The sequence below is a fragment of the Triticum urartu genome, chromosome 6A, assembly GCF_056163025.1.
Source record: "Triticum urartu cultivar PI428250 chromosome 6A, HENAU_Tu73, whole genome shotgun sequence".
NCBI lineage: Eukaryota > Viridiplantae > Streptophyta > Magnoliopsida > Poales > Poaceae > Triticum > Triticum urartu.
Genome location: NC_141878.1, coordinates 15194651 through 15206176, shown reverse-complemented (window position 1 = coordinate 15206176; position 11526 = coordinate 15194651). Strand labels below are relative to the sequence as shown.

The window sequence follows — 11526 nt, the reverse complement described above, 5'->3', positions numbered from 1 at the left end:
ATAACACATACATGAAGCATGTCTCATACATAAATACTGACACACAACTGCGAATAGTCTGAAACTAACATAGATAATGAGTCATACATAGATAGATAAGCATATCACTGCGGGGGACGACGACGAGTCTGGGTCTTCCTCGGGCGAGGACCGGAAGACGATAAGCGATGAGGCGATGGACGAGGCTCGCGATAACCACGACCATAGTTAACCTCGTCTGTCACGGTCTGTGTCTCCTGTGTCGGTGGTGGTGGTGGAGTGTGAAACACTATCTGCGAGAAGCCATAAAAGTTTGTAGCTTGGTCATCATCCTCGCGGTTTCCCTCAAAGTACGAAGCACCACCACTAAGGATCGGTGACTGCTCTGAATGCATGAACGGTTGTGACTGGTTGCCACCTGCGGTAAAGTAAAACATGTAAAATTGATACAAATGCATGAACGAAGCACCACTAGTAAGCATCAGTGACTGCTGAGAATGCAAGAACGATTACTACACTGTTGAAAAGAATGTAGTGAGTAGTGTTACCTAGTTCCATCTGTTGATGCCAGTAAGCGCTCCCTAGCCGTGAAGGAGGTGGCTGATGCCAGGAGGAGCTCCCTGGCTGTGAAGGAGGTGGCTCATGCCAGGAAGAGCTCCCTGGCTGTGAAGGAGGTGTCTCATGCCAGGAAGAGCTCCCTGGCTATGAAGGAGGTGGCTCATGCCAGGAAGAGCTCCCTGGCTGTGAAGGATGAGGTTCTGCACGGTGCACAGAGGGTCGTTGTTCTGAATGGTGCACAGAGGATCGTGGTTCTGAATGTTGTATACAGGGACGTGGCGGACGATGTGCTGGAGGAGGAAGTGCAACATCCGAAGACCGTCTACACGTAACAGCTGCATAAATCCCGTGTAGCTTGTCATCAAGACGCCTCAACCATGAGACGCCCTCTCGCGGTGGGATAGTTTCTCCCCTCTGAAAGCGCCGCATTAAAGCGGAAACCTCCTCTCGCGCCTGTACTGTCAAGTCACCCTGTACACGAAGAGTTAACCAATTATATCCTCATTGTATGATAGACACCACGAATAGACAGCCAAGCGAATATGTCCAGATTAACAAAAGACTTAACATATGAGAATGAAGGCATTTACCGTGTGGTGTCTGGTTCCCACAACAGAGGCAGTTGGGTACATATCGCTTGTGAGAGGGGCTTCGATCTGATCAGGAGCAGCTGATGGAACCAAGTAGATCCTCGTTGTATGCCGGTAACGCTGCAGATACAACCCGAACATTTCCCAGTTAAAGGGCCGAACCTCACCCCAGACATTTGTCGCGGCGGTAGTCCATTCGTCAACGTAAGGGGAAATGCTCTTAAGCCAATAAGCCATGGACTTGTTTCCTCCTAGGCGACTGTCCCTGAGATTGACATGCGCGATACATGATTAGGTATATTATGAATGCAGAGCTGACAACTAAAATAGTATTAGTACTTACTTGTGCACGTGTTCTGGCAAGTGTGGAATATCTAGAATCTCAGGCTCTTGATATAGACCGAACTGTCTCATCGCCCTATGAAGAGACATCTCCTCAACCGTCACGTCGAACACCAACTTGGCCTTGGTCATCCAAAAGTGCCGATCTCTAGTGCACAATCCAGAAATCCCAACTGGGTACCTCGATGATATAGCCTGGGGCGAGTATGGCTCCCAGATAACTTGATCCTCGTGCAAACTATCAAACTGCGCCATGAAGGACGTGTAGCATCCCCTAACCTGACTATGTGCAAACTGTCTCTGTGCATGACAACAAATAAGCATTAGTAAGATTCCATTAGTAATACTATTGAATGGCAAGAAATAATTGAATTAATTGTTACTTAATATAAAAGTACCTTTCGCCGTGCCCAAACAGATCCCATAGTAGGTAAGTCGCCGATAGCAGGCACATAAGCCCTGACATATTACAAATTAAAACATAGTCCTGACATATTACAAATTAAAACATAGTCCTGACATATTACATATTAAAACCCACTACGACACATTATATAGCTTGTGAGTTATTTCTTCCTCGTCCGCCCCTTCGGCCTCGACTGCCACGACCACGTCCACCTCTTGCTCCTGTTGTCGCAGCCGTCGATGTGGAAGCACTCGTCGATGAGGAAGCACCATCTTTGTTCAGGTCGGGACAATATTTCATCCTATGCCCATAAGCCGCGCATAACAAACATTGTCTGGTTGCTCCACCAGCTTCAGACTGGTCCATATCGTTCCGGATGCGACGGGTCTTTCGTCTGCCCCTACTTGTTCGCCGAAGGTCTGGATGCGGGATGAATACTCTCTCACCACCGTTTACCTTGTTGAAATTGCCGACAAGTCTAAACCCTGTCATCTCGCCTGTCCAGGTGTTGAGCACTGCCTCTTTTAAATAGTATGGGGACACGAAGGAGATAGCATCCAACTCAATCTGGCCACAGGCAGCTAACACATGAGAGCAAGGTAGGTGCAACAACTTCGGTTTATTGCATGTACACTCACACGTTGGATAAAATTCTGTTCCAATTTTTACCTCGTGTGTCTTCACCTCATTTCCAGAACCAAAACCATCGGTAGGAAGCTGAACCTCATACCTCCTTTCTTGATTCCCTATGAGTCTGACAGTGTGCTTCTTTGCTTTCTCTATCTTCTTTGCCATGTATTCCATGACACGGCTACAATAAGGTGTGTTCTAATTATCTTCAATATGCTTCTTTGCTAACTCGTGCCTTTCTCTGAAATATCTCAAAGTGCCATGGAATACAGCCTCCACAATAGCTGTGAGTGGCAATGCTCTATTCCCTCTCAGCACAAAGTTATACACTTCTGCAAGATTGGTTGTCATGTGGCCATACCTAGCTCCATGTGTGTCATGCAGCAAAGATCAGTTCACTGGAGGCTCTTTCTCTATCCACTCAGAAAAATTCTTTATTGCCCTTCCCTTCTTTCTCTTAGTTTAGGAGGGTCAATTGCTGGCAAGTCACAAAGTCCTACTGGCTCCTCTAGCTCCGCGATGAGTGCTGCTAATTTAACCTGACCTTCTTCCATTTTCTTCCTCGCACGGACCTACTTCTTAGTAAACTCATCTAGTTTTGACCAAATAAATTCGTATTTGCGCTGCTGGCTCTGCTTGCATAATTTTTTGAACAAGTTCATCAACCGCTTGTTCTTGAACTGTGAGAAAAAATTAGCCCCAAGATGGCGCATGCACCACCGGCTCTGCAAGTCCCTCCAAGGTGTTGGTTCGTCATCTGTTGGATTACGAAGTGTCTTCACGGCCTTCAATATACCAGCATGTCTGTCATGAATGACACACACGTTTGGTCGGTCCTTCACGATAGCAATTTTCACTTGGCGGAAGAACCATACCCAGCTGAGAAAGTTCTCACCCTCCACAAATGCCATGGCAAGTGGGATGATTTGATTGTTCCCGTCCACACCAATAGCAGTCAGGATTTGCCCTCTATACTGACCGTTCAGGAATGTACCATCCACAAACATAACAGGAAGACAATGCCGGAAAGCTTCGATGCACATACCAAAAGAGAAGAACACTCGTTTCAACACCTTGAAATCTGGTATACTCAGCAACCTCATGTGTTGTATGTTCACATAAGTGCCGGGATTCCTCTCCTTCAGTATGCCCAGGAGACAGACAACATTATCATATGAGTCGAAGAACGTCCCAAACCTTTCCTCCATAGCCTTCTGCTTAGCCCTCCAAGCCTTCCCATAAGGAATGACATAATTCCATCTGACCTTCACTGCTGTCTGGATGTGTTTTGCTTCCATATCTTTCTTCTCTACTATCTCAGTATACATGAGTTGCACAATGAGACTTGAAGTCAGGTTCGGATGCTTCACCAGCAGGTTCTTCCTCACACAATTATGTGGGACGACAATGGTGACAACCCAGTGGATGTCATACTTCGCCACGTGCCCGTGCACCTTCCCAGGACAACTTGTTTCAACACATTTCACGATATAGTTTGTTGGACTTGATATGTGTGTCCGGAAAACCCTCTGCGTAGACATAGCCCACTTTATCACTGCATGCTTCAATATTTTCTTTGTATCAAACATAGCCCCTATCTGTACTTGGTTCAGATTATACTGCCATGGAGTCTCATGGCCATCGTTGACCGTAAGGCCGGTGGATATGTCATGCTCCCATGTAGAAGGAATCGGTACATCCACTTCATCCTCAGAATTTTCAGAATCCAATTCCTCCACCAATCCATCCTCGTCCTCTTCCTCCATCACCCTCTGCATTTAATCCCCTTCCTCATCCCCATCAGCAAAACCAAAACCAGCTAATATTATCGACTGGCTACTCTGCGCAGTATCAGGACCACAAACATTGTGTGGCACGTAGTCTGACTCTTTCTCGGGTTGGCTAGCATCCACATCTTTTGGCTGTGACCAGGATAAAACAATCTCGTTAGCCACTTCACTGCCTTGGCCGGGTTCATACCCCCTGTGGAGTTGTACGGTATTCTCCTCCTTCGGCACAGGTTGCACAAGTGCATATGGGTGGATTCTTCGGTCTCGGCAGCGTCTTAACAGGGACAACCAATGTTGGCTCCTATCTACCGGCATCAACTCCCACTTGACATTTTACAAGATTTGGTCCACAATGCATGAATACTGATGGAACATACTTCAGGATCCAGCCCGAAACTAGTTGTCAACTAGTACTTCAATTGTCTAATGTCCAGTCTGTCCGGGTCTGCTAGTGTCATGATGCCATTTTTAAACTCGCTAAGATCAACCCCAACTCATTATATCGAACATTACCAGCGCCGTAGTAAACATTCAGATTTACTGATTCAAACATTTTCACCTGTCAGACATTGCCATCTTCTCATTAATCACAACGAACACTAATATTATCCGCTACACGAACTATGCGCTAAAATGCCTCCACAAATATATTAACACTAAAATTCACAATATGACTTATATACACTAACTAAACTATACAATTTAGATAAAATTTGTGACGACATGATTATACCTTCGAAGCGTGTGTCCGCTTCTTGCTTCTCTCTTCGACTCAGCGGCACCGGCCACCTCGCAAAGTACTTGCACCACCGGAGAACGACAACGCCGCCCCCGACGACCGGAGGTTCAACTTCGGTCAGCCCCCAACCTGCTCCTCCTCCTCACCACCTCCTCCTCTACAGCTGCTGCTACTAGTCACCACCACCTACTACCCGTCCTCCTCTCCACCATGGCTCCTCCTCCCCACCATGGCTGCTCCTCCCCAAACACATCAAAAACTATCCCATAGCAAAAAATAACACCGTAGGCCAGCGGGGATTGCTACGATCTACCGATTCTGTGGGCTGGATATGCAAATGGGTGGCAAATGGAGGAGATCGGCGCGGGGGGGCGAGGTACAGAGAAGAACTAAGAGAGAGAAAGGGGAAACGGAAAGGAAGAACAGAGGCAGCGAGAGGAAAGGGACGACGGTGCTTATCCGCACCTTTTCGGCCGATACGTGGCCGAGAACAGCTTCGGTCGAAGCCTGGCCGAAAAGGCCTACTTCGGTCGCTGGTTGGCCGAAAACGGCCCGCTTCGGCCGTCGGGTAGCTGAAGCTACTATTTTCGGCCGGGCCCCCGCCAACACCGACTTTTCGACCCAGGTACGCACGTCTTCGGCCCAAGCGCGGCCGAAAAGCCTACTTCGGCCTTAGCTTGGCCGAAAACTGCCTTTTCGGCCCACTCTAGGCCGACAGGAGTTTTACATTTTTTTTAATCTGCGCTATAGTTTCCGAAATTGCTACAAAAAACATGATAGTTTTGAAAAAAATCCATTACGAACCGGGAGCATTAGTCCTGGTTCGTGCGCCTAGGGCGCCATGCAGGCATTAGTCCCGATTCAAATGGGACCTTTAGTCCCGGTTGGACACACCAACTGGGACTAAAGGGGTGCAATGCCCTTTAGTCCCGGTTTGAGCCACCAACCGGGACGAAAGCACTCCTTTAGTCCCGGTTCGTGGCTTCAACCGGGACTAAAGGTTAGACCTTTAGTCCTGCTTTAGTCCCGGTTGGTGGCTCAAACCGGGACTAAAGGTTAAGCCATGAACCGGGACTAAAGGGGCTCTGAAATTTGTTTTTCTTTTTTATTTTTAGTTTCTTTTTAAAATTGCTTATATCTTTTAGGATATTTGATGTTTTTGAGTAATTCTTTTTGCATTAGATTAAATTTTTTGTCTAGTATTTGTTTGTGCCGTTAGTTTTCAAATTTGAATGATTTAAATATCAATTTGTTCAAATTTGCTTAAAATCCTAGATTGTGGATAATTTGAGTTTAAAAATAGTTTGAAATTTAATTCTTTTTGCTCCTAGTCACATGTTAGAGTGTCATCACAGTAAGATTTATTTGGTTATTTCTAGAATAATTTAAGTTATGATTTTAATAAAAAAAACAATATTGTTTTGCTTATATAGTTGTTTTAGTCCTTTAATTGTTGTTTTAAATTATTTTTAGTTAGTTCTTTCTGTGGATTTTAACATGTTGTAGTATGCTTCTACTAGACAAGAGTAGATAAATTTTTATAATTAATTAATATTAATTTTGCTACTATTTTGTATTAATAGTTGTTTAGCCTTTTAATAATAGTTGATAGAATTAGTTTTGCCATATGAAAAAGTAATTCTTTTTGCCATTTTAATAGAACGTGACTCTGGCTTGGTTAACCTTAGTTGTGACTCTGACTGGGACTGTGCTAGCAGATGTAGTTGACGGTAGAATTGGACACCATCCCTGACTAAAGGGGTTGTGCAATTTTCAAACTCTACCCCCCCCCCCATATCTCCATTTCAGTTAAAAAAACAAAAGAAAAAGATAAAAACTTCAAAAATTAAAATCCTTCGAGATGTAGTTATGTTACTATATCTACTAGTTAGGAAAACTAAAAACATAAATTTTGACATGTTTTGCAAAATAGTGTTATGAAAAAGTAAACCGGCTATAATTTTTGCATACAATGTCGAAAAAACGTATAATATATCAAAATGTTCAGCACGAAAACCCGGTTCCGATTTCGACCGCCGTAGGCCGTTTTGCAAATTTTTGGAATCCTCATATTCTGAAAGGAAAAAAGTTATCCTCAAATTTAAGTTTTTTTGAATTTTTGGTCAAACTCTGGTCAAACTACTTATTCAAGAAATATTTGTGTTACTAAATAATTAATTATTTTTAGAATAATAGTTTCAAACTCAAACGGTGAAACGTGTGACTTCATGCTCAAGTTCAACTCCTAAGGGTTAATAGGATTGACAGCTTACTATTGTCAGGAAAACAACAAGTGCAGACTTCGAAACTAGGGGGAATAGAACTCGAAAGTTAAGTGTGCTTAGGCTGGGGTAGTGAGAGGATGGGTGACCAGCCGGGAAGTTAGACGATTTGGAATGAGTGGTCCATACTTGAGCAGAGATGAGGGATGATTAAAGATTAAATTGTCAAATAATTCAGAAATTTGAAAATCGTAAAAAAATTCAAAATTTTCTTTTAAAAAAATCAGAAAAACAAAATTTTAAAAAAAATCCAAGCGAAACTAAACGTGGAGCTCTAGACAGCGGCCACATGGAGCTCCTTTATTCCCGGTTCGTAAGCTAACTGAGACTAAAGGTTTTGGGCTTTAGTCCCGACCCTTTTGTTCCGGTTCCATAACCGGGACTAAAGGCTCTCTGGAACCGGGACTAAAGGCTCGTTTTCAACTAGTGTATGTATGCTTTTCAATTATCAATTCCAAATATATGTGATGATATTACATGCCAAAATTTCAAAAGTTTGACATGGTAATCTATTTTCAGCAAACTAATTGAAGTTTTTAGCTATTTTCTAACTCAAACATCTTTAATTTGACCATGTCTATAGGAACTATATCCATATGTGCAACGCAAAATTAATTTCGTGAGAATATTCATAAAATATAGTTTATGCATATATCTATAGTTACGGATATTAGCATGTTTTTTATAGATTCAGGGAAATATATATAAGTTTGGCTTCAGACAAAGCTAGAACCTAAGACAATTAAACACATAAATTAACTATTATAATCAGACTTTATACAGTTTGTGTTAAACACCACTTTTTCACTCTTACTAGAAGATATATGTCTTCAATAACAAATAGGGAGAGGCCCTAACTCATCAAGTTTTATGTACTTCTAAATTTGCACTAGTTTTCATACATTAAAATAGTTATCTCAACTTATTGCGTTAGAACTTCCTTACATAAGGTTATGAATTATTCTTATCCATGTTTAGTATGAAATGCTTATTTGTGAACTTGCGAGGGGCCCACGAGGGTGGAGGGCGCGCCTGGGGGGTAGGCGCGCCCCCCTACCTCGTGGCCTCCTCTTTTGTTTCTTGACGTAGGGTCCAAGTCTCCTGGATCATATTCTTCCTAAAAATCACGTTCCCGAAGGTTTCATTCCGTTTGGACTCCGTTCGATATTCCTTTTCTGCGAAACTCTGATATAGGCAAAAAACATCAATTCTGGGTTGGGCCTCCGGTTAATAGGTTAGTCCCAAAAATAATATAAAAGAGAATAATAAAGCTCAATAATGTCCAAAACAGTAGATAATATAGCATGGAGCAATCAAAAATTATAGATACATTGGAGACATATCAATAGTATCTTGCATGTCTATGTTGTTGTAGATAAATGGCCTGTGTTGTTGTTCCGTTGAATTTTAATGCGTTCGTAGAGAAAGCTAAGTTGAAAGATGATGGTAGCAATTACACGGACTAGGTCCATAACTTGAGGATTATCCTCATTACTGCACAGAAGAATTACGTCCTGGAAGCACCGCTAGGTGCCAAACCCGCTGCAGGAGAAACGCCAGATATTATGAACGTCTGGCAGAGCAAAGCTGATGACTACTCGATAGTTCAGTGTGCCATGCTTTACGGCTTAGAACCGGGACTTCAACGATGTTTTGAACGTCATGGGGCATATGAGATGTTCCAGGAGTTGAAGTTAATATTTCAAGCAAATGCCCGGATTGAGGGATATGAAGTCTCCAATAAGTTCTGTAGCTGCAAAATGGAGGAGAATAGTTCTGTCAGTGAGCATATACTCAAAATGTCTGGGTACCACAATCACTTGACTCAGCTGGGAGTTAATCTTCTAGTTGATAGTGTCATTGATAGAGTTCTTCAATCACTGCCACCAAGCTACAAGAGCTTCGTGATGAACTATAATATGCAAGGGATGGATATGACGATTCCCGAGCACTTCGCAATGCTAAAGGCTGCGGAGGTAGAAATCAAGAAGGAGCATCAAGTGTTGATGGTCAATAAGACCACTAGTTTCAAGAAGAAGGGCAAAGGGAAGAAGGGGAACTTCAAGAAGAATGGCAAACAAGTTGCTGCTCAAGTGAAGAAGCCCAAGTCTGGACCTAAGCCTGAGACTAAGTGCTTCTACTGCAAAGGGACTGGTCACTGGAAGCGGAAATGCCCCAAGTTTTGGCGGAGAAGAAGGATGGCAAAGTGAAAGGTATATTTGATATACATGTTACTGATGTGTACCTTACTAATGCTCGCAGTAGCGCCTGGGTATTTGATACTGGTTCTGTTGCTAATATTCGCAACTCGAAACAGGGCCTACGGATTAAGCGAATATTGGCTAAGGACGAGGTGACAATGCGCGTGGGAAATGGTTCCAAAGTCGATGTGATCGCGGTCGGCACGCTACCTCTACATCTACCTTCGAGATTAGTTTTAGACCTAAATAATTGTTATTTGGTTCCAGCGTTGAGCATGAACATTATATCTGGATCTTGTTTAATGCGAGACGGTTATTCATTTAAATCAGAGAATAATGGTTGTTCTATTTATATGAGTAATATCTTTTATGGTCATGCACCCTTGATGAGTGGTCTATTTTTACTAAATCTTGATAGTAGTGATACACATGTTCATAGTATTGAAGCCAGAAGATATAAGTTTAATGATGATAGTGCAACTTATTTTTGGCATTGCCATTTAGGTCATATTGGTGTAAAGCGCATGAAGAAACTCCATGCTGATGGGCTTTTGGAATCACTTGATTATGAATCACTTGATGCTTGTGAACCATGCCTCATGGGCAAGATGACTAAGACTCCGTTCTCCAGAACAATGGAGCGAGCAACAGAATTGTTGGAAATAATACATACTGATGTATGTGGTCCGATGAGTGTTGATGCTCGCGGCGGGTATCGTTATTTTCTGACCTTCACAGATGATTTGAGCAGATATGGGTATATCTACTTGATGAAACATAAATCGGAGACATTTGAAAAGTTCAAAGAATTTTAGAGTGAAGTGGAAAATCATCGTAATAGGAAAATAAAGTTTCTACGATCTGATCGTGGAGGAGAATATTTGAGTTATGAGTTTGGTCTTCATTTGAAACAATGCGGAATAGTTTCGCAACTCACGCCACCCGGAACACCACAGCGTAATGGTGTGTCCGAACGTCGTAATCGTACTTTATTAGATATGGTGCGATCTATGATGTCTCTTACTGATTTACCGCTATCATTTTGGGGTTATGATTTAGAGACGGCTGCATTCACGTTAAATAAGGCACCATCTAAATCCGTTGAGACGACACCATATGAACTGTGGTTTGGCAAGAAACCCAAGTTGTCGTTTCTTAAAGTTTGGGGCTGCGATGCTTATGTGAAAAAACTTCAACCTGATAAGTTCGAACCCAAATCAGATAAATGTTTCTTCATAGGATACCCAAAGGAGATAGTTGGGAACACCTTCTATTACAGATCCGAAGGCAAGATATTTGTTGCTAAGAATGGATCCTTTCTAGAGAAGGAGTTTCTCTTGAAGGAAGTGAGTGGGAGGAAAATAGAACTTGATGAGGTAACTATACCTGCTCCCTTATTGGAAAGTAGTTCATCACGGAAATCAGTTCCAGTGATTCCTACATCAGTAAGTGAGGAAGCTAATGATGATAATCATGAAACTTCTGATCAAGTTACTACTGAACCTCGTAGGTCAACCAGAGTAAGATCTGCACCAGAGTGGTACGGTAATCCTGTTCTGGAGGTCATGTTACTGGACCATGACGAACCTACAAACTATGAGGAAGCGATGATGAGCCTAGATTCCGCGAAATGGCTTGAGGCCATGAAATCTGAGATGGGATCCATGCATGAGAACAAAGTATGGACTTTGGTTGACTTGACCGATGATCGGCAAGCCATAGAGAATAAATGGATCTTCAAGAAGAAGACTGACACTGACAGTAATATTACTGTCTACAAAGCTCGACTTGTTGCGAAAGGTTTTCGACAAGTTCAAGGAGTTGACTACGATGAGACCTTCTCACCCGTAGTGATGCTTAAGTCCGTCCGAATCATGTTAGCAATTGCCGCATTTTATGATTATGAAATTTGGCAAATGGATGTCAAAACTGCATTCCTTAATGGATATCTTAAAGAAGAGTTGTATATGATGCAACCGGAAGGTTTTGTCGATCCAAAAGGTACTAAC

The 11526-nt window shown here is 42.7% G+C and overlaps 1 protein-coding gene across 1 annotated transcript; it reads right to left on the bottom strand.

The window, feature by feature from the left end:
• Positions 1–3077: 3077 nt before the first annotated feature.
• LOC147963234 (uncharacterized) lies at positions 3078–4271 on the bottom strand. Its single transcript, XM_087529519.1, has one exon. The coding sequence runs from the start codon at positions 4269–4271 to the stop codon at positions 3078–3080; it is 1194 nt and encodes a 397-aa protein (XP_087385645.1).
• Between the last annotated feature and the right edge of the window lie 7255 nt (positions 4272–11526).